Genomic DNA, 23850 nt, shown 5'->3' on the forward strand with positions numbered 1-23850 from the left:
TACATTGGCTTGCTCCCTCCTTCCTGTGTCCTCCCCACTCCCCCGTGCACCTCTTCCTCCATCCTACCCCTCCCCTCTCCCCACTTTTTATTCAGCAAACTGAGACTTAAGAAGTGAGCTGGCAGAGGCTGGGCCGAGGCTGGGCCGGGCTGGGCTGTGGGCAGGCTGGAGTATCAGCTGCAGAGTGAGTGTCTCGAGGAAGAGGTCAGCTCTGCACAGAATTCTGAGTCTAGGCATAGGTCAGTATTTGTCACAGTGCATGCAGTGTGTGACCTCCTGGTCATCAAATCAGTTTCATTGGCCTACAGACATTTTAAAAAAGTGAAATAGAAAAGGAGATACCGGATAATGCTTTGTGGAACTTGTTTTAGCCCGTGATATGTGTGTGCGCATGTGTGCGTGTTTGTGTGTGTGTGTGTGTGTGAGATTGCGTGCCCGCGTGGAGGGAGGGCAGGTGGGTGTGTGAGGAAGAGTGCCTGGGTGTGTGGGGAGGGGGAGCCGTACAACCCCGCGGCCCTGGCCCTGGCTTCCTCCCAGCCCACAGCAGCCACTGCCTGCTGGGGGGTGGCTCATGGTGGCTGGGCCACATCCCCTGCCCAGCTGAGAGGTCGGGAGGAAGTGAATGGACAGGGCTCAGGCTGGAGACAGCAGGGAGCTTTTCAGGCTGGCGAGCATGGCCATATCTTTTAACCCTCCAATCAAGCCGTGTGAATCCTTCAAAAACTTGATGTTTTGCTGGTACCGAATGCTGGAGCTTTCCAGAAAAAAGCTACAGCTGTTAGGACATTCAGGGCTCTGTGTCAACCATCTGTTTGCTCCTAATGCAATGTTCTCTACCTTACTCGAGAAGCTGACTGTGGACCCTGTGGTCAAGAAGCACCTGTTTTCTAGAGGCTTCTGGGACACCGTGAGCACACTTACCCCATGTGCCTTGTTCCCAGAGGTCCCTCTATCTCCTTGGATACGTGTACTTTCTCTTTCTGGCAAAATCTTTCTGCGTTCACGGGTCTCACTAGTCATACCCTTTGATTTGCAAAAGACAACATACAAGCAGCAAAGGTCATGGGATAACAGGGCACCATGGCCCAACGAGAGGTTCTCCTTGGCAACCACTTCTGCCAAAGAATTTCCTGCTGGGGAGTTCTGCCTAATCGCAGAATGCTGCCCAATCTGGGGGTTGCCTTTGGGCTCAGATTTTTGAACAAAGGTATTATCACCCTATGGTAATAGAAACATACCCTTCTAATATTTCTGCATTAATTTTAACCTATGATATTCCCTGCCGTTCTCTTTCTGGGAAGGTGCAATTTAAATTGTTAAGGCCAGAGCCTTCATTTGGAGTCTGGGAGCCATTTGTGACCACGGGATTGGCACATGGCTTGCATTGGGTGCACGTACTTTGAAAAATACTTTACATACCTCCAGTCCTGTGAGGCGGACGGTGTTCACCCCATTTTACAGATATGAAACTGAGGCTTAGGTTAGTCATTGGCGCGTGGTCACAGGCTAGTGGGTGGCAGAGCTGGGATCGGAACGCCAGCCCCCTGCCTCCAGGAGAGTGTGCATTCTCAGCCCCTGAGCTGTAAGGCAGCACTCTTGAACATCAGGTGATACTGGCCTTCCATGAGCTTCGGGGGTGGAGTGGGCGGGGGTCACACGGAAGTGGAAATCACAGAAGGAGGACATTCTTCTTGACCACGATGCAAACGTGGAGGGAGGGCGCCTGCAGCTGTGCAGAGAGGATGCAGGCCTTGTGCTCGGTTAGTGCGTTGGTTAAATAGTTAAGAGCCAGAGGATCGGGGTCTCAACCTGGAGGGATTTGGCCCGGTGCGTTGTCCACCCTGCGGTGTAGATCTCTCCGTCCTCTACTACTGTCCAGGCATCTTGTGCTCCTTGGCAGGGACCCAAGAACTCTCATCACATGGGATTATAAGATCCGAGCATTGCGAAATCCCAACACTGGAGGAGCTGAGTGGTCACCCTCTGACCTTTCTGACCAAAGCAGAACTCCCCTGTCACCTCTTCTTGTCCCAGCAGTTTCATTGGCCAGAGACCCCAACACTGAGTGGGCCAGAGTTTTCCATGCCTTAGCCAGTTCTCTGAGATCATTCAAAGTTACTGTTCAAATAATACATACGCATGGAAAAAACAAAAGCCAGAACCAATGCTATGGACGTGAAAATGGTGAAAGCGAAGGTCTTGTTTCCACAACCTGGTCCCCAGGGCTCAGCCTGTGGACCTTGTTTGATATGTAAATCAGTCCCGAATTTTTTATTTTTTTGTGCCCCTCAGACTGTGTGTAAAAGTAATTCTTAAAAAAAATTGATTCATTTTATCAATATTTGTATACCCTTTCACTCAATAGATACCTTTGTCGATTTAGTATTTGTGGGACTACCTCTCCCTGGGTTTTTTTTTTTTTTTTAATCAGGTTTATGATGTTCTGTTACATGGTTTATTTAACCAGTCCTATAGACATTTAAATTGTTTCTAATTTTCTCTATTACAGTCAATGCACAATTACGGTTTTGGACACGGATCTTATGGCGGTAGGAATGCTGGCGAAGTATTTGCCAAAAATGAATGTACCCCAGGGCTCACCCCATTTATTACCCACCAGTAAGGGGTGATGACTTGGTTTCCCCTGCTGTCACCAGCCCTGCAGTTTTTACAAGATGCTCTGAGTTTAGACCGTCTGAGAGGCCTCCTTTGTGTATCTTAAATGATGATTGGGGTTGAGTATCTCATATATCACAGACCGAATGGGCTTCTCTCTCTGGGACCCCGTTCTGTATTCTGCCCATTTTTCCTACTGGGTCAGTGTGAGGCCATCTTAAACTGACTTTCATCATGTGGAGATGGGTGGTGGTAGCAGACACTGCAGGGTCAGGAACACTGTGGCCAGGGTTTTGAATTTTGGCAGAACTTCCAAGAAAGCAGAGTTTCTTGGCAAGTTGTGAAGTTCAGAGAGTCTGTTGATTTTGGGTGAAAAGCTGATTTTTCTGATGTAATAACTAGGCAAGAATTTATGAGACCTCCAGTCCCTCATCTTCCAGTGCTACGCTTCTGGAACCACTCAAGATTGCGCTGATGCTTGAGTATCTGCCTTGTGCCAGGAATCATATAGATTCGCTCCAGCATGGGGCGTTTCTGCCCCTAATTGTGGGGGTGGGGGCTTGAAGGAGAAGAAAACTTCCCAGGACTTTGCTCTTTGTCCTGAGTGGTAGGTAACAGCCTCCTCCCCAAGGGACACACTCTCCACACCTCCGCCTGTACCCTTCTTCCTGCAGAATCGTCTGGGAGCTGGCTCGCCCTTCCCCCGGTCCTGAAACTGAGCTGTGATGAGCTGAGTTCTGTGTTCTCTGCCTGCTTTACTCAGGGCTTTGGTGGGGGGAAGCTCGGGCCGGCTGGGTTTTCTGCTCCATCACTTCTGCAGGAAGTATCAGTCTGAACTGCATGGTTTCTAGAAGCATCTCAAGCTTTCCTAGTGAATTTTCTTATTTTGAGGGGAGTGTTTCCTGGAGCGGGCTGGCCTGCCAGCGAAGACCCCAATTCCCCAAGGACTTTACCCTTCATTTAAGAAGCTTGTCTTAGCACCGCGTTGAGGACTGGGGAACTAGTTGGGATAGCCAGCGAGAGGGAAGGAAATGTGCCCCCCCCCGCCCCCGTGTGGCAGGCCAGGGAGGAAATGGAGGTATCTTGATTCTCAGGGGGGTGTTCTTCTCTCTGCCTCTTGCTGCAACCGCATCATACTTCCTTTTTTTTTTTTGTCATTTATATGTAACTGATCACTTCTACCGATGGATAAGTCAGCTTGCAAGCCTCTGAAGAAGGACTTATTTGCTGTTAATATAAATCACAAAAGGAAGATACACTACTTATAAACCAGTGTAATTGTCTTGCAAGTCTTCTTAGTCATTAGGCCATTCAGGGGATTTCTTAGAAATTGTTTTTTTGTTGTTTCTGTTTTTCAACGCTTTGGCTGAATACCAGCACTTACCTCATAACCTCCCAGGTGAACGTGATCTTGGCCGCTTAGACTTGGTCAGATGTGCATCCTAGACGTGGAGACCCAGAGTGTGCTCAGGGGAGAACAGCGTGGGGGTGGTGAGTGGAGGCCCCCTCGTCTCTCTGAGCCCAGATGGGATGGTGACAGCGTGTTCCATGCCTGTTAGGGTACCAGGGGCCATCACTTCGCTGTCCTCCGATGGCCTCAGGACAGCCGGGAGAAGGCAGAATGAGACCTCCTGGGCCTTGAAGGACCTGTGGGGAGAACTCCAGGGAGGCAGCCTTTGTTGTATTTTTGAGGAAGAACTGTCCTGACTAAAAGCCCAACAGTTTAAATATTCCTAGTGACAGGGTGCTCACTCTCCAAGGCAAATCCTTCCCTTTTCGGGAAAGTTATAAATGGACCTCAATATTCAGTTGTTGATAACTGAGCCAATTAAGATAGGAGACTTCCTGTTTCTCACGGACAGGAACAAACCCTCCCTGGGGCCGTACCCACAGCCAGGTGCAGGGTGAGAGTCCGTGCAGTCTTTGCTGCATGAGGGGAGGAACGGTCTGGGTAGGAAGAGGGGGCGCGGTAGCGGTCTGTCACCTGTCCTCAGAGACAACTTTCGGGTATTTACTGTAGATCGGGATAAAAAGAGGAGGGGGTGATTTGATCCCCGAGTATTCAGACTTTAATTGCTAGCAAAATCTCTGCCCTTTCTCTTCTTCTTCTTCTTCTTCTTTTTTTTTAAGAATTTTTATATATTCGACAGAGAGCACAAGCAGATGGAGTAGCAGGGAGAGGGAGAGGGAGAAGCAGGCTCCCCACTTAGCAAGGAGCCAGGTGTGGGGGATCATGACCTGAGCGGAAGGCAGATGCTTAACCCCCTGAACACCCCCTCCCCCGCCCCAGGCACCTCTGCCCTTTCTCTTCTTTAACTGCGAAGGAATGAGCCCCTTTCAGGCCTCCTGCTTTATCTGTGTGCCATCTGGAGATGGCAGAGGGGAGGCTGGCCTGTCACTCTGGGACCGACTGGCACGCACAGGCGGATCTTGGGGGCAAGCAGACCCATTTCCAAACCAGACGCTCGCTTAGGAAAAAGAAAGAAAGCTATTCACACGTACCTCTTGAGTATCATGTTGGCCTCATTGTTGGAGAAGCGAAGATATTCGCACGTCCTGGGCGTTACACTTTCCTGCATGTGGGATTTGAAGCCTGTGTGTGCTCCCCTGCACATAGATTGGACTGTCCAGTCATATGGGAGGGTTGTAGGATTGTCACAATGCTGGATACAGACCTAACCTGGATTCCTATGCTGTTCTTCCTTCCCTGCCCCGGGACCCTGAGCAAGTGACGTCAGGTCTAAAACTCGGTTTCCTGCTCAGCAAGATGGGAAAATTCTATCCTTTGCATTGTTATGGTAAACAATTAAGTGGTTTTAACCTCTGTTATTGTCCTCACTTTTATTGTCCCCACGGGGGCATTGTCCCACTCTCCGTGGTGGGTGAGAACGGGCAGTGGTTTGTGTCACACGGGTTTGCTGCTCTATCATCTTTGCCTGGTGTGGCTGGAAAAGTCTTCATGTTTAGAAGCCTCTCAGATGTGCTCCTCTAACCAAAGCAGCTGGAAGGCTGGGACCCCAGGGTGAAATTGGTCAAAGTCTGCTGGTCCTTGAGGGCAGCCTGTTGTGTAGCCGGGTGTGTCCCTGCAGCTGATAACAGGAACACAAAGTGGGGGGGGGGGCGCTTATGCCAGGCTGACATGGGGCTGGTTCTCCAGTCAAGGAGCTCCCCAGATGTACCATAAAACCAGATGCCACAGGTGCTCCCTAAGCACCTGCTGTGAGAGTGGGGCAAGTGGAGCAGAATGCATGTGCTTGGGAGGCAGGCTGGTTCCAGGAAGTGATGAGTCAGTCTGGGGATGAAAGAGCCAGAAGCATCTCCGACACAAAGGAGGCCACACAAAGGAGGCCGTTTTGACCTTTTCATCCTTGAATTTTGATTGACCTCCCCGTGACCCCGAGGTGGGGTACTGAACGTACTTGTGAAAATACCGCATTCAGAGCCAATGACCGAGTCTGCTTGGTCTAGTCACTTACTCGGGGAGGTGAGGACGCTGGTAGTGTTTGCCCCCAGCTTTCCAAGGACAGAGACCTTTTCTAGGGCCTCGTTTTGTGTTGCACTCACGACGACAGCTGGTGAGGTCCCATCAGAGGCACAGTGTTTGTACCTTGCTCCCATGCACAGCGCTCACAAAGTTCGGAGGACGACGATCTCCTCCTGGCCTGCTGACCCCAAGTTTTGTGCAGTTTCTGTTTTCCAGACTCTTATCCTTTGTGTTTCATGGCCTGGTTTTTTGGCAAGAAAAGCCTTACGAGCCTGTTACTTAAACTGTGTCTGTAGGGAATTTCATCTGGGGCGTTATCTTCATGAACTTTACGTTGCTGGGAGAGAACAAATGCTGTTCTTCATTTCTTCTAGATTTTAAATCGCAGCACTTGCCCCCCTCATTCCTGGAATTTGCAAGCTGCTCGAAGGGTGGCTCGTACACCTTATGGTCTCTACCTCTGGACTGTTGTTGTGATGGGACAAAAATCCCCAAACAAACCCCTTCCTCCCACCACCCTTGATTTCTTGCTTGGGATGAAGGCTTGATTTCATGATGTTGCTCTGGCCAGGTCACAGGGTCATGAACTTAGAGCACCACCGGGTTCTTGAATTCCCTCCATAACCTTTTGGCCAGAGGGTGGTTCAGACTCCTGGATGAGACCACCCTTGATGGAGCGCTCACTCCCTCTAATGAGTCAGCTCTCCGTGGAAGCTTGGTCTCCTAGACTGTGCTTTGGCCACCAGCTCTGGAATGTCCTGTCTGCAATTCTGACTCTAATTCCAGTCTGTGATCATCTCTGTAGCACTGGACACCCTGTCCACATGGGCTGAACATTCTTTGACATTCGGATCTAAGTGATTGCCATCTGTTTTGCTAAAGGCTGACTTTTTTTGACTAGGTGGCACCCATTATACCAGTTTCGTGCACCGAGATGGGGGACAGCTCCATGTAGTGGAGAACGGGGGAGTCTCGGGGTTCCACCTGGGCTCCTGCCCTCGTCCTTTTACTGGTCCCGCCACTGAATGTCATGCAGACCTGGCACCTTGGTTCCTCATCAGAGAGGGGGCAGTAATGGGGGATTTGAGTGCGGCACGGAGTTGCTTAGATCTTAGCACGCGAGCTTGCTCATGGGAAGGTTTTCTGTGCCTCGCGAAGTCTGTGCAAATGGAGCGTGGAGGTTTGTGTGGCCCCTTTCCTGGGATTTCCCGAGAACTGCAGAGGAATTAAAATCACTTTTATCCACTTGTGGATCAAATGAGTAGAACAGTTTCTGAATTGGCAGCTAAGAGCCTTCGTCTAGAGTAATTCAAATCTTCATATTTAATAGTCGATGCAGTTCAAGTTGAACACACTGTTTATTTTTAATGTTGTAAGCAGAATCCCTGGTGGACCTATGATTTTGGATTTTTATGTTCCTCCGTGTTTTATCTGTTTGTGTCTAATATAAGAACTGTAGAGTTTCCAACTCAGGGAAGATTCTCTGAAAAGAGGGTATTTTCGTGAGATGGAACAGTCTCAGAAAATTAGCCTCAAAGAGTGTTCTAGAAAGCCAGAAGATACCACACTAAAAACCCTGCATATAATCATGTATCAATTATAATATAAATACATTATATTTGTTATATATTAATTATAATTATGTATCATACTATATATTACATTATATATCATAAAATACATTATATATAACATATTATATATATACTACATTCATCCCAAGCAATACATTATATATGTTGTACATATGATATAATATAAATTAAATTATGCATAATAAACATAATTATATGATATTTAATATTTGATAAATATTTCATATCAAATGTATAATATATAATAATTATAATACATAATGCAATAGATAATAATATTATTAATACTAATATTATTAGTATTAATATAATAATATATAATGGTATATAATTATATGGTATATAATTATAATAATGATATACTAACATATTAATAATTAAAATAAATATATTATATATGTGTTTGTGTGTATATACGTGTATATATATGTGTGTGTGTATATGTGTATATACGTATACATGTGTTTACACGTTTCCTAACTTCAGAGCTGCTCTGCAAATCCACAGTACAGTTTAGAGAACCCTCGTTTGGCCAGAAGGAGGTGTTTGTGGGGTTTGGCTCATCTGTCCTTGAAAAGCTTCTGGAATAGGTAGAGGAATCCTGTTTCATGTGATAAAAGAGGCCCTGTCGGGGAAGCAGCCATTGCTTGCCCAATTTGGAGACTGAAATCAGCAGATCTGGAAGTAATTTGGTTCGGGGTGAATGCAGAGCCGGGACCTCAGAGCTGTTCACCTGGATGTGGAAGCATTTTGTTTTGTTCTTTTCAGGTCGTACTTTTGTGACTCTGCAGGCAATTAAGATGCTTTCTGCTTCCCAGTGCTGCCCTTGCTGCCGCATCCTGTGTCTGTGAGCGAGGGAGACAAGGCAGTCGTGGGATTAAGGGGCAGGTGCAGGGAGCGTGCACCTGAGGCTGGCTCGTCCTGCTGCTTTAGGTAGATCTGATTCGCTTCTTCCTGGAGCCTTTTCCTCCCCACGGAACTGAGCCAGTGAACTGGGAGCTGCTGTCCAGCTGGTCTCGTCTTGTATTTGTCCAGCATTCGCCCAGAGCTTCTTTAGAAAACATCCTGAAGAGCAGAGATGAAGACAAGCCATGCTTGCCCCCAGCTTGCCTGCACCCCTCTGCCGAGCAGGCGCCCGGGCTGAACTGGTGCCTCCCTTCCCTGAAAGCCTGTCCCAGGCCTCCTGGGCCCAAGCAAACAGTAGTCGCCTTCCTGAAATCAGTTCTGGTTAGCTCAGCGTTCTCCCTCACCCTCCCCAATGGTGGGAACACACACGTAACATAAATGGTTACTGTCTTACTCATTTGTAAGTGCACATTTCAGTACACTTTGTGTGAGCACGTTACTGCTGTTGCTGTCCTGCCACCATCGGGCTCCAGCTTTTATTTCCTCTTCCCAGTGAAGCTCTAACCCATTAACCCCTTCCTTCCTCCCCACAGTCCCTGGTAATCTCAGATCCACTCCTGGTTTCTAGGGGTTTACATAGGAAAATCCTACATCTGGTATTAATCTTTTTGTGACTGTCTTATTTGTCTTAGCATGATATCCTCTGGGTTTATCCCTGTTGCATGTATGATGTATATCAGAATTTCCTTCCGCTTTAAGGCTGACTCGTAGCCCGTGGTGTGTAAGTACCACATTTTATTTCTCAGTTCGTCCATTGATGAGCACTTGGGTGCTTTCTACCGTTAGGCCATTGTGAGAACGCTTCTGTGAGCATGGGTGTGCAGATATCTCTTTGAGACCCTGCTTTTGCTTTTCTTGGATATATATTTAGAAGTGGAATGGCTGGGTCATATGGTAATTCTATTTTTGATTTTCGGAGGAACTGTGTTCTGTACTATTCCATACATAGAGCCGCACCATTTTGCATTCCTACCAACAGTGCACATGGGTTCCAATTTCTTCCGAGCCCTGCCAACCCTTGCCTCTTCTTCCTTTGCTTGAGAGAGTGCCGTCCAGGTGGCCTCCTTCGTGAGAAGCGTTCAGCGGTCAGTTAGAGCAGCCGCTGTTGGTGCTGAGGATAGTTTCCGGGACTGTAGTGCCATGTGGGGCCGTGACCCTGTCATCATTTGTTAAGAATTATGGAAGAGATGCCCTGCCTCCAAGTTGCTCAACAGAGGGAGTAGCTAAAGATAATCAAAGCAACTTTCAGTTATTTGTGGTGGGAAAACGACAGCAGGCCGGCCCCGTGGCATGCACGGAGGGAAGATCGCAGGACCAGGAACTGGGAAGTCAGAGTCCATCTCTGCAAGGTGGGGAGCGCTGCCTGTCACTTCCCATTTCTGGCCTTATTCCTTTCAAAGGAGGCTTTCAGAATAACAACCCAGGGTCATGCCCCTTTGAAATCTTCAGATTCTGTGCAATAACCTTGAATTTGGTCACTGAGGGGAGAGGGACACTTTGCTGTGAGGATAAGAGAGCAGAGCCCCATTTAGCTTAAATTATTAAAGATGCCCCTTCAGGCTTCATCTCAGGGCGGTCGGAGCTGGAATCGGATCTTGTGGGTCATCATGCCAATGTCCTCGTCTTACAGATGAGGGGCTGGGATGTGGACATGTGGTCACACCATCCAGTCACGAGCTTGCTTTCGGCTGTGACTACAATATGTTGGCCAGTGGGTCCTCGGGGCTGCATGAGCAGCGGCAAGGGCATGGGCATGGGTTCGAGCCTTGCTGCAGGAGGCAGTCACCTGTCACTCAGGGACCAGTCTGGCCCACAGCTGAGGGTCCTGAAGCAGGAGGGGGGCTGTGGAACCAAAACAGAGGTGGCTTCAGGCCCAGGCCTGTGTCCTTGGGTATTGGCTTCATTGCACTTTGTCCTTTAGTTCACTGGTGTGAAAGACCTTGTACCTACAGTGTTGTGCAAATCAAGGAGCACAAGGTCATGAGGAAGGAATTTACAAAAATATTGTTCCTACCGCCGTGCTTTGCCGCAGGGTTAGAGGCTGACCCCTCTCGGTAAGCACCAGAGGTTAAGATCTACCTTGAACATTGATGTGACGATTTTTTTTTTTTGTAAAATGATTCTCTATTAGAAGTGTCAGGGTTCCTGGCGCCTGGCTGGCTCAGACAGTAGGGTACACCACGCTTGATATTGGGGCCGTGAGTTCAAGCCCCACATTGGGCATAAAGCTTTCCAAAAAACCCACAAAAACCCCAAACACAAAAAAGGAGTATCAGGGTCCTAGGAATCCTTTTTTGCATTGTTCTTCTTTTAGGAACTGTCTCCTGCCCTGGTTTGCCTGAAGTTAGTTAGCTTGCTCCCAGATGCAGAAGCTGCGTGATTTTCTGTTCTTGCCTCCCTGTGACTTGCATTGGTAGTGGGGTTAGGAGTGCCAGGTGCATCTGTGCTGGTGTTCATGGAGGGTCTGCTCATCGCTCGTCCGAGGGAGACGGGTCCATCAATCCACGGGGTGTCATTTAAGATTGTAAAATGAGCCATGAGGGCTTTCTTGGGTTCTTTGTAGGTTTTGTCATTGCTTTTAGGGCTCCGGCCGCTTCTAATTTAGCCTTGAATCAGTGGTTCATGTTTGGGCATGGTGTGCAGGGCTCGTGACCAACCACCTGTGAGCCTCAGTTTCCTTATTGGTGAAGGGATGCTAACTCATGGCTGCTTATGTCAGGGGTTGAGGTGAGGCTGATGAAAAGTAGTTCTCGGTTTTTTAACTGGCAAAGACAAGGCTTGATTGTCGGCCTCAAGGACAATCTGGCTTCGCCAAGTGACAGGAAAACCACACGGTGAAATAGAGACACATCCAAGCGAGAAAGTGCATGGAACCAAACTGTGCAGACAGGTCAGGGACAGTGTGCACAGCAAGGTGGTGGCCACTGGGATCGTTGTAAAGGACCCGCGGTGAGTGGGGTCAGCATGGTCCTCGTGCCCCCATGTCGGGTAGGTGGCGTGATGGTTGGGAGAGATGGTGAAGTCTTGGGGTCCAGTGACTGGAAGTCACAGCGTGCAGACCTTTCGTGCTCAGATGGTGGACCTCAGGAGGCCACTGAAGTGTTAAGCGCACAGAGAGGGGAGGGGAGCAGCTTTGCCTGGGCCAACCTGTGAGGTCAGCTAAACTGGGCTGGCAAGGAGGCAGCCCTAAGCAAGCTGCACCCTGAGGCAGTTACCCCAAATGAGGGCAGACACTTCTGAGGACAGGCACCTCCCAAGGCAGGTCCCCTGAGCACTGGACCCTTGAAGACAGGTCCCCTGAGGACAGGCTCCTCCCAGGGCAGGAGGCCCAGTGAGGCAGAGCGAGGAGGAGCGAGTGGCAGAGGAAGGCTGCAGGGTTGGCCCTTGTGGGCTACGGGCCACTCTGAGGTGTCCGAGTCTCATTGCGGCACGTGACAGGGCCAGACCATGGTACCAGAGAGTGGGGTCTGCCAGGGTGGGCAGTGGGGCAGGTGAGGACAGTCACCAAGGTGGTCGTGGGAGCCAGAGCTGTGGAAAGAGGGCCAGAGCATGGCGCCAGCTCACTGGGGTCCTCTGGCCCCAAGCATCTCTCCAACTGTCCCTTTACCTCCCTCTTTCCTGCCTCCTTGTGGGCTGGTGTCTTCTCATCTGCACCATCGCCAACAGCCACCACTTAGCCTTCCGGCTTTCTTTCCCTTCTTGCCAGTCTGTACACTTTTGCCGTGAGGCATTTTTGAACTCATGGGTCAAATCATCATTTTGTTGCTCCCGAGTCTGCAGTGGCTTCACGTTGCTCCTTAGAAACGTCCGGGCCTCCCAGTGTGGCGCGAACTCTCCATCCTTCCCTGCTTGTCTGTGGCAGGCACAGCCCCGCAGCCGGGCTCCTGGGCACTGTCCCCGTGGGCGTCTGCCCCCTCCCCGCCTGCTGCAGCCCCTTCCATGTGTTCTCCGCCTCCCTCGGCTGTGGCCCCTCCTGTCGGCTTAGAACAGACACGGCCCCACGGACATGTACTTCCCTTCCTCGTGTTTTACTTCTGTCTCCTTCACGAGGCTGTGAGTCCCTTCAGGGGCCAGGGACGCCGTCTTTTTTATCTCTGTGTGGCCAGTACCAGGCTGGGTGGGGAGTAGATGCTGGATGTTTGCTGACCGGCCTTTGGTTGCTTAGCCGGACAGGCACGTGGAAGCGGAGCCTGTGTTTCCCCTGGAGCCGCCGTGGGGCAGAATCCGATTAGGCAGACTGAGACTGGGATGGAAATTGTTCCAAATAAGAGTCAGTTTTTTTCCTTCTCAAGTGGAACTACCCATTTTTTTCCCAGTTACTGTTTTTGAATGCCGACTCTATTTGGCATGGTGGGGGCTAGAGCCCAAGAGGTATAAAGTGAGTCTCTTTTCTCACGAGTCTTCAGATAAGCTGTAAAACCTGCAAGTGACGACAGAGCAGGGCACGGCTGAGCAGGTGCCGGGGCCGCGGAGGGGAAGAGCCCAGCGCCCTCCGGGATGAGGCTTCCTGGCGTCCACAGGGTGGAGGTTGGCGGGCTGGCTGACAGGGGTGGGGGTGGGCGTCGTGGAGCCCATCCCCGTGGAACAGTAGGATCTGAAGGAGGTGTGGCCGTCGAGCTAGTGTGACGACGGCAAGTTCATGAGGACTGGCTCCAGACAGACAGCCTTCCTGGAATTAACCGACGGTGGGTCTGTCTCTGCTTTCTAGACTCAAACCATGAATTACGTGGGGCAGTTGGCGGGCCAGGTGTTCGTCACCGTGAAGGAACTCTACAAGGGGCTGAATCCTGCCACCCTGTCCGGATGCATTGATATCATCGTCGTCCGCCAGCCCAACGGGAGCCTCCAGTGCTCGCCCTTCCACGTGCGCTTTGGGAAGATGGGGGTCCTGCGCTCCCGAGAGAAAGTGGTGAGAGCATAGGACCCAGCGGCCTGGGGGGCAAGGTTCTCTCTCTAAAATCTAAAATCATTGTGTTTCTGCCTTTGAAGATTTTATTTATTTATTTGACACAGAGAGAGAGGTCACAGTAGGCAGAGCAGCAGGCAGAGATAGAGGGGGAAGCGGGCTCCCGGCTGAGCAGGGAGCCCGAGGTGGGGCTCGATCCCAGGACCTCGAGATCATGCCCTGAGCCAAAGTCAGATGCTTTGCTGACTGTGCCCCTCAGGCGCCCCTCATGTTTCTGTCTTCAGACAGAGCTACAGGCCTCCGGAGCTGTGGCTTCACCCTGGGAAGGGCTGGTCACTGAATTGATAAGTACTAACTCGAATTGTGTTAAATTATTCCAAGACATAGGGGCAAAAATCAGCTAGTTATTAAGCTTATGATTTGTGTGAGTCAGACATTCAGACCCAGGGCGGCAGGGCTCGTTTGTCTCCGCCCGCTGCCCTCTGGAGGCTCGGCCAAAAGACCTGTCCAAAGATGCTGTCCCTCGCTGGCCTGGGGGCTCCTGGCTGGGCTGTCACCTGAGGCTCATGGCCACGACGCCTACACATGGCCCGTCCATGTGGCCTGAGTGGCCCCACAACAAAGCTGCTGGATGCGGGGTGAACCTCTCCAGGGGAAAGGAGCCGGGGGCCCCCGTGTCCTGACCTGGGTGTGGACGTTCCAGGAGCCGGTCCTGCCTCGCTCTCCTGGCTGGGGCAACTACAAGGCTCGCTGTGCGCGGGGTCAGCGCTGGGGCAGGTAGACGCTGTTTCCGATGGCTTGCCTGACTGAGACATGGAACTGTGCCATCGTTTGGGGCGTATGTGGGTAAAGGATATGTATATAAAGGCAGGGCAGCCCCCTCGAGGTTTCCTGTTTGAGTCAAGTGTGTTTTTCTTTCAGGTTGACATAGAGATCAACGGGGAGTCCGTGGATTTGCACATGAAATTGGGAGATAACGGAGAAGCATTTTTTGTTCAAGAGACTGATAATGATCAGGTAAGGACGGCCGGTGGTCGCTGGGACTTCCTAGTTTTGAGTTTTGAGCGATGCTTCTCTAGAGGGCCCAGCGGAAGTTTGGAGAAGTAACACTGGTGCGGGGCGGTGTAGCCCGCCGCAGCAGAGAAGCGTGGCTGCTGACCTGTACCAGGGATCTGGGAGCCCCACGGGGTGGGTGCGAGCCGTGTCCGAGACCCCGCAGTCCTGGCCTGCTTCCTTGTGCTATCTCCGAGGAGACAGGAAGCTGATCACGCTGAGCTGTTGTCCAAAACACACAGGTTACTCTGGCATGTCAGGTCTCAGAGGGCTGAATGTTCTAATTTTTGTGTAGTATGTAACCACATCACTTTCATTTTTTGTAATTTAAAGCAATTTTAACAGCTCTACTAAGATACAGTTTGTGTACTGTACACTTTCTCTATTGCAAATGTACAGTTTGGTGGTTTTCAGTTTTCTTCAAATAGATGTCGCACAGTCAATTTTAGGCCATTTTCATCAGCCCAAGAAGAAACCCTGTGCCCTATAGCTGTAGCTTCCCTATATCCCTCAAGCCCCTGCCCCATCATCTTCCTGTGCCTTCTGCAACCTCTCTTTCACTTTGTGTTTCTCTCAATTTCCCTGTTCCGAGCTTCCCCACGAATGCAGTCCCAAGTATGTTGTCATCACGCCTGGCTTCCTTCCCTTCTCATGAAGCCGTCAGGGCTCGCCCGTCCTGTAGACAGGCTCCGGGCTTCATCCCTCTGTGGGGCTGCATCATCGCCCGTGGTATCCGCGCACCACACTGGTTTGCCCTTTCGTGGACTCATGGACATCTGGGTCGTGTCCGCCTTTTGGCTATCAAGAAGGATGGCACTGTGAACGTTCCTGCGCAAGTTTTCATGTGGACAAATGGCTTTGTTTCTCTTGGGTCCATACCCAGGAGCAGAAGCTCCCCATCATGTGCTAGTGGTGTATTCTGTGTTCAAGGAACGGCTGCTCCGTTTGACGTTCCCACAAGTGGGGCATCAGCTTTGGGCTTGTCCACATCCCCATGGCCACCTGCCCTGGGACCGCGGGTCTAGCTGTCCTGGGGGCGTGCAGGGACGTCTCACCGTGGCGCTGCCGTGCGTCTCCCTGATGGCTGGTGAGCCGCGCATCTTTTCACAGCCTGGCTGGCCGTTTGTCTTTGTTCTTTGGAGAAAAATCTATTCAGATCTTTTTGTGATTGGGTTTTTGTCTTTTAATTTTTTTTTTTTTATTCATTTATTTGACAGAGATCACTAGTAGGCAGAGAGGCAGGCAGAGAGAGGAGGAAGAAGGCTACCTGCTGAGCAGAGAGCTCGATGCGGGGCTTGATCCCAGGACTCCGAGATCATGACCTGAGCTGAAGGCAGAGGCTTAACCCACTGAGCCACCCAGGCGCCCCGTGGGTTTTTGTCTTTTTACGATTGGTTTGTCATGGATGTTTTCGCTTGCTTGATGGTATTCCTTGAAGCACAAAACTTTTACATTTTGATCAAGTCCAGTTTATCTGCTTTTTTTTCTTTTTTTAATCCTTTTGTGGCTTCTGCCCTTGTCATTCTGCCTAAGAATCCTTTGCCAAATCCAAGGTCATGAAGATTTATCCCGATGTTTTCTTCTAAGAGAAACCGCTTTTTCACTCTTACCTTCTTCGAGAAAGTGTGGAAGGGATGCTGTGTTGGGATTCCTCAAGAAAATCCACTTAGACTAGTTCTTTCACGGGAAGATAGCGTGATGCCAAAGGAACAGCTAAAAAGCTCCAGGGTCAAAAATGAATGCACATGGTTTCAGTTTCAGAATAAAATGGTCCCAGGCTCCTCCTCTTTTTGGTCTCCCCAAAGGTGTGATGTAATGGGAGGACCAGCATCCTCGGCCTGTGCCCCCGACTTCTTTAATTACATCCCTGTCCGCAGGGATGGCTCTGAGAGTCACTCATTCATAATTATTAATTCTTGCCATCTCAGATGGATGCTTGCCTTCCAATTTCTGTTGTCCCTTAGCTTGGACAGATTTTACGCTCTGAGAGTTGAAGAAGTGTTTGGCCGAGGCTTCCAAGGAAGCTGCAGGGGCTTGAGCCTGCTCTGGTGGGCCTGAAGGGTGCCTGGGGGCGGGATGGGGCTTCCGGTGACCGGGGGGGGGGGCCAGATACGTTCTGCCCCTTACGGATAGCCCTGGCTACCCCTGGAAGGCTGCTGCAAGTCGGGGAAGCCTGTGTTCCTCATCACCAGAGTGCCCCAGGATCCGGGTCCCCTCTGCGTGTGGAGCTTTGCCCCTTCCCTGCCCCTGTGGAGACCCTTCTTTGCTCTTAACCTCGTGTCGGCACTGGCGGCCTTTCTTCTGGGTTTGGCCCATTGAGCAGCTGGGTGAGATGACCTCTCACCTCTCAGCCTGAGGCTTGGTTTCAGACGGTCTCTGCACACCTGTAGCACCTCGAGAGTTCTCGAACCTGCTGTAAAGGGTCAGCAGGGGGGTTCTGTTTCTCTCTTCTCCTTTGTATATGTTCTTTCCTTCTTGTCACCAAGTGTCTCCTAATAAATAAGCCATTAATAAAAACGATTAATTAATAATTATGATTATCTATAATTGTGAATTATAATTATTAATATAGTAATATAATTAATAAAATGATTGTTATAGTTTTTAGATGATTATTATACCTTATTAAACAACTTATATGGTAAATCATTATTAAACAACTTAAATGGATAGGCCATGTATTTTTTCCTTCTGTTTTTATGACGAGAGTTGGTATCTAATTGACTAACTGTCGAATACCTGGATGGCTCTGGTGTAGGCAGGCACTCGGGTTGGGGGTGTCAGCTGTATTTTTGTTTTCAAATACTATCATCTTAATTCAGTGCATATTAAAAAATGTATACACATTCTCTCTTTTACATGCAAACATGTGCATGCACGTACACATACCCACACACACCACCACATACACTTACCCCCTTCCCCTGCACTGAAATGCAAAGTTGAGCCCAGTTCCCAGGTAATGTGATGACTCAAAGCTCATTTTTCCCTCTGTACTATGGATACTTCAAACATTTCGGGTGCCCTGAAATCACTCATTACCTCGCTTTGCTCTAATTACGAAAATGTGGGACTCGATACAAAATGCCGTAGAGTGCATTGTTGATTTGTGGCTGGCTATCCCGATCTGGCACTGCCTCCAGCCCGCGGTGGCCATGACCGTTGGTCCCCCCGCCCCACGTAGCCCTCCCCGAGGGCGCTCGCACTCCTAAAGGAACACTGGCCAGCCTTTGGCACCCCTTGCCCCTTAAGCCCAAATTAACAAGGCTCTTTGAAATCTCTTTTCTGCCCTTCAGGAGGTGATCCCCATGTACCTGGCCACCTCCCCTATCCTGTCGGAGGGAGCCTCGCGCATGGAGTGTCAGCTGAAAAGGAACTCTGTAGACAGGATCAGAAGCCTGGACCCCAGCGCGTCCACCCAGGCCTTACCTCCCAGTGAGGCTGCTTCGAGCAGCTCTTTAGTGAAGAAGAGAAGGAAAAGGAGGAGAAAGTCCCAGCTGGACACCCTGAAAAGAGATGACAACATGAACACATCTGAGGACGAGGACATGTTTCCCATAGAGATGAGCTCGGATGACCAGGCTGACCCCCTGGACGGTAGCAGGTAAACATGCGTGAAGGCCGGGGCCTGTGGGGGAGTCAGGCGCACTGGTTCTCTGAGATGATTCTCACAACTCGTTTTTTGCCCCAGTATTCCTTATTCTTTTCTTTCTTTTTTTAAAGATTTAAAAAATCTTTATTTATTTATTTATTTATTTATGAGAGAGAGAGAGAGAGAGAGAGAGAGAGCGCAAGCATGAGCAGGGGGAGGGGCAGAAAGGGAGGGAGGGGGAGAAGTAGGCTCCCCGCGGAGCAGGGGGCCTGACCTGGGAGGTCGATCCCAGGACCCTGGGACGTGACCTGAGCTGAAGGTAAAGGCCTACCGATTGAGCCCCCCAGGTGCCCAGTGTTCCTTATTCTTATGTGAATGCGTCTTAGACTGAGTGTTAGAACTCTGTGGCCCCGACCTCAAGGGGCAGAAACATCTGAGCTGGCTTACAGCTACGAGGTGGTCGTCCTTGTCTGCCCGCCTCAGCATCTAGGACGGAACCGAGGGACAGAGAAGCGAGCAAACGAATACTTCACGCATGAAACCCTGTTTCACAGCCTGCTTGCTCTTACTTGGGCCCCGGCTATAGTCCCGGCTACTGGGGTGATGTGTGTCTGGGGGCTGATGTGTAACAGCTTTCAGGTTATAAGGACGTGCAGAACGTGACCAGTTTTCTCTCCAAGCAGACTTTTCCTTTTCAGTTCTGACTAGGCCCGAGGTTTCGTGGTCGTCTTGCTCAACTTTGTTTGCTTTTAACTGGGTGGTGAAATTCGGTTTCTGTGTATTACTATTTTAGTGAAAGTGGCCAATTTTAAAAGACAAAACTCATTTGTAAAGTATACTTGATATTTCAGATCCTTATGTAATTCAGGTTTTTTTTTTTTTTTTTAAAGGGGTTTGCTGAGGGAGAGAGAGACTGTCAGGCAGACTTCTGCTGAGCGCAGAGCCTGACGCAGGGCTCAATCTCACGACCCTGAGATCACGACTTGAGCCGAAATCAAGAGTAGGGAGCTTCACTGACCGAGCCATTCAGGCGCCCCTAAAATTCAGTATAATTTTTGATAGTTATTTTGTATCTTGTTAACATGAAAAAGGGATAAGGAACATCAGGAGTGTCCCTCTGCTTCATTATTCAAATTAGGACTTTTTCCCCCCCTCTGGCTAAAAATACAGGCAAACTGGCAATGTCACTTTTCCTCACTACAGACTCTAATCTGCTATAGGCTCAGAAACTAGTGGTTGGGCTTATAGTTGCCGTCCCTGCATGGCTTTTAATTCCAGAACTTAGTGAGGGAAATTTCAGGGAACATCAAAAGTACGGACCGACGGCCTCTGTGTGACTGCAAGAGGGAATCGTATTTTTGTAATGAGTGCATTCTACCTGAAACAAGGTGGCTTTGCAGTTGTTTTGTCATTATTAGAGTCTTTTGGTTTCTATCATTTGTTTGTTCTGCTAGGTGAAGGATTGTCTGTGTGTGGTCATTCGCTTGGCAACCTCCTGTACACAGCAAGACTTTTCAGCCTCCCAGGTCCGTTTTGGGCCCGCGGTGTAACATGACCAGCAGGATCACCATTATGCACGTCTGCCAGCCCAGAGACTTGAATAAAGTCTTTTTTTAAAAGATTTTATTTATTTATTTGATAGAGATCACAAGTAGGCAGAGAGTCAGAGAGAAGCAGGCTCCCTGCTGAGCAGAGAGCCCGATGCGGGGCTTGATCCCAGGACCCTGAGATCATGACCTGAGCCCAAGGCAGAAGCTTAACCCATTGAGCCACCCAGGCGCCCCAAATACAGTCATTTTAATGAGCTTTATAATCCAACCAAAGCACAAACACATTGATGTGTGCCTGTGTCTCACATTTTCCCTCCCCACTGCCTCCAGTACGCCTGGGTGGGTCAGAAAGAGATCGTGTTCATTGACAAAGAACTTAGCTAATCTAGATAAAAGGGAAACTTGCCTTCATTATGAATCTGTCGCACATAATCACTAATAATTCTTTGACTTTAGTCTTTTTCTTCTTTTTTTTTTCCCTCCAGAACTCTTCCTAATGATATACCTGTATTCCAAGAAGATGTTTCTAAGGAAAGCCCTTCCCCCATCATGACTTACCCTCAGTCAGCATCGTACCCTAATTCTGATAGAGAGTGGTCACCCAGCGCCAGGTGAGTTGCTGGGGGACGTGTGTGCATTTGACCACCCTTGTCCAGAGGATTTAAAGTCAATGACAGGAAGCGTGTCTAATAATAGTGAAATATAAGTAAAAAGTGAAAAAAATGCGGGTTAGAGTAGGAGGTATAGATTGGGATTGAAAAAGGGCACGTGCAGACCATAAACTTCTGATGTCATAATCAAGCTGTAAATCTGGCTCTTCACTCCCCGCAGGTGACCTTGAAAAAAAAAGCCACTCCAGTTCCTTAGGGCTGATTGTCAGCAGGAGAAAACAGGTGGCCGAGCCTTTCTTGACACTTAGCCCTCAAGTACGATTCCGGAGCCACCAAGATGGTTCTGGGCTGTTAGAATGATGCCTTCTCCCCGTGCTTAACCCCTTCTACTGAAACCAGGAATATTTCCCTGAAAAGATGCCCTAGAGTTGGGGAGAAACTTGGAGAATCAGACCGGCTCAGGCTGCGGATTTCCATCCTAAAGACCCAGGGACTGGTAGTCAGTGAGACCTCTGAGAACATGAGAGCCCTTCTCAGAAGAACCGGGGAGGGGACAGATCTAAACCGAGTGTCCTCAGCGGGGGCTGTATCACCCCCATTGCGGCAAAAATTGGCTCTTGGGCAGCAGAGAGTTCTTAGATATTATAATGGCTTGTGGCCTCCATGGGGCCTCACACATAAGCAAGTTCGGAGTCCATCTGTGGTATTAAAGGGTCACGGTGGAGGGAGGACCATGAGAGGAAGAAAGTCTCAGCTGTCTGAGGGTACGCGAACAATGGAAAGAGGTTGAGAAACACTGATCTTAGTGACAGGGACATCCTTGGATTCTTCGTCTTTTTTTTTTAAGATTTTATTTATTTGAGAGAGAGAAAGAACAACCAATGAGCAGTGGGGAGGGGCAGAGCAAGAGGGGGAGCAGAATCCCCACTGAGCAGGAGCCCGATGTGGGGTTTGATCCCAGGACCTTGGGATCATGACCAGAGCCAAAGACAGATGCTTAACCCGCTGAGCCCGCCCAGGCGCCCCAGCCTTGGATCGTTCTTATTCCTTACGTTGTAGATGTACTTGTGGTTTGTAGTGGAAGTGTGGGAACCCCGCTGCAAAGGCTCCCTGCCTAAAGCCAGGGTCCTCCCAACAGCCCTCCTCGTCCCAGTTCCACCAGAGCAATCTAGTCAGTGGAACAGCATAGTGAGCAGCGCGTGCTGGAGTCCGAGTCCCAGAGAACTAGATCAGTCCTGTGCCTGCGTCTGGGACAGCGGGTGTCGGTCCCCCCGGGTGGGGTTGGGGGCCTGCGGGGTGTCTTCATGGAGGTCTGTCTGCAGACCCACCCCGTGCTGTAGAAACAGAACGCTAGCTACCTAGGACGTTTACAGTTTTCCAGCAGCCATCCTTCGAGGGTAAAAAGAAACTGAGAAAGTTACCTTTGATGATTGAGTTCCTTTGACCCAGCATATCCAAAATACCATCAAGTCGTTCCCACGAAGTTCTTAATGAGATTTTCACATTCTCGTTTTCATACTAAGTCTTTGATCATTGTGAATTCACATGGAAAGACCACCTTGGTGTGGACGTGTCATACTTCATGTGCTCGATAGTCACGTGCAGCTGGTGGCTGTCATAATGGACAGTGCAGATATTAGATCTTCTTGGAACCTCCCCCATTATCTCCCGAGGTCTGTGGAAATGCACCCTAAGGAGGGAAAAAGATGGCACTTTAGGAAGAAAATTATGTGGGATGGTTAGAAACCACTATTAGGTTGGAAAATCTGTTCAGACACTCTACCTTAATTTTGAATTTCAAATAAATGTTTAAAACGCAACCATGGGTATGTTCTCCTGTCTTCCGTGATTTGCCTTATGAATCCAGAAGAGCGGCCGTGTCAGATCCTGTGGGTCTGACTACTGTCAAGTGCAATGACAAATTAGGATGAATAGATACATTTCCATACCTTGGAAGTACGTCTTTTCTTTGAAGAGACAACTGGCAGCAGAAACAATCAACTCTTTGGAGACTGCAATTTGATTAAACTCTAAATTCTGACCAGAGAATAACAATCTTTTACGGCCATATGGACGAAATAGAAAGTGAAATGAGTCTTTTGGCAGTTTCCTGTTCTTGTGTTCAAAAAATTCATGTTGACTTCTGAGTGATTTCAACAGAGTCATTTCTGCTGTTGTCAGATGCCTAAGTATGTTCATTTTCTTGCAAATGTTATTGTGGAGAGTAGTCAAATAATTTATATGAAGTTTAATTGAATTGACCTATGATTTTTCTTTTTCTTAATGTATATCACGTGGTATCCGGTAGCCCGATAGATTGCCAAAGGACTGCCCCCTGCCTGGCAGTTGCGGCCGAGGGAGGCCTCTCTAGCTCTTGCCCTCCACAGTCTTCCCACTTCCATGCTTCGGAAAGGTAGAGGGGCTTTTTCCCCACTTGGATGTCTTCGATAATCAAAATTGTGATCTAACTCGTACAAGCCTGTTTACCATTGACCAAATTACTTACGCAGACAATACATAGACTGTGTAAATGAAACTTTTGATCTAACTCTTACAAATCTACTTGACTAACCAAATTACTTATGAAGAAAATACATAGAGATGGTTTTTTTTTCCTTTGATTAAGCATTTGTAGATTATTAGATTTTTTTCCACAACTAAATTGGATTCTCTGGAAATCATGGCTAAGCATATAGTTCTTCCTAATTTTATGGAGCTCTTTGTAAAACAGAACAATGAAATAAAAATTGGTAATATGATTTTTGCTTTGTGTCTAGGGTTGTTCAACATACAAGTTTATAAGATCTTTTGTGTAAGGGGAGTTATTATAACTCTTTAAATTGCTCATTAGACTGTCTGAATAATGGAATCCTATTTCCAAGGCATTTCTAGAATGGAATTTTGGAATGTAGCATAGGTTTAGGATCATAGGTTTGTATTTTCCTCAGATGCCATGGTCTGAGGTTCTTGCCTCCATTCCTTCCATGGTGTCCACACTCCAAGCTGCGTGGTGGACCTACTTGGTTTCTAAATGTTAACAAATGAAGCTCTGACTGACTTCTACACGAGAAATGTTTTCCTTTTTGATTAAAGAACCAAGTCTCAGGATATGCTTCGTTTGGAGGGTTTCATGTACAGAGGAAAGCCATTTTGAAAGGAGGTAAACTAAGCTGTGAACAGAACTCACTTGCCCAAGTGGGACTGGCAAAATCCTCAACACTGTTCCGTGGTTAATAAATGCATTATTTACGAAAGCCAATCACAGATCTTGTAAGCTTATTTTTTTGAACAACCCTTGACCTTAAAAGACTAAGATTTGATAATGGGAAACCTTGGACCCACCATCTTCCTTGTGAATCACACCCAGAACTGGGAGCCTTTCCCCGACTTATCTTCTGTCAGCCTGAATTCCACAGACTCTGCGCGGGCATTTGCGTGCAGGATCCTTCTGAGGGAGGCTGATGTTGCCGCCATTTATGGTGGTGGCCTGCCGGGCGCCGGAGGTGGTGCTCCTAGCTCAGGGCTTGCTTCTCTGTG

The 23850-nt window shown here is 49.0% G+C and overlaps 1 protein-coding gene across 4 annotated transcripts in view; it reads left to right on the forward strand.

Moving 5' to 3' along the window:
• The window catches only part of LPIN1 (lipin 1), a 128342-nt gene that overhangs the window by 64171 nt on the left and 40321 nt on the right, over window positions 1–23850 (forward strand). For 3 of the 4 annotated variants that reach the window (XM_032866864.1, XM_032866866.1, XM_032866867.1), the window contains 5 exons: window positions 13310–13510; window positions 14429–14524; window positions 17857–18164; window positions 20188–20313; window positions 22622–22726. In XM_032866864.1, the coding sequence (XP_032722755.1) occupies window positions 13310–13510; window positions 14429–14524; window positions 17857–18164; window positions 20188–20313; window positions 22622–22726 (836 nt within the window). The remainder of the gene's footprint in view (window positions 1–13309; window positions 13511–14428; window positions 14525–17856; window positions 18165–20187; window positions 20314–22621; window positions 22727–23850) is intronic. The other variant, XM_032866865.1, reaches the window with a different exon arrangement.

This window comes from Lontra canadensis, unplaced genomic scaffold (genome assembly GCF_010015895.1).
Source record: "Lontra canadensis isolate GAN:19392208 unplaced genomic scaffold, GSC_riverotter_1.0 scaffold32, whole genome shotgun sequence".
NCBI lineage: Eukaryota > Metazoa > Chordata > Mammalia > Carnivora > Mustelidae > Lontra > Lontra canadensis.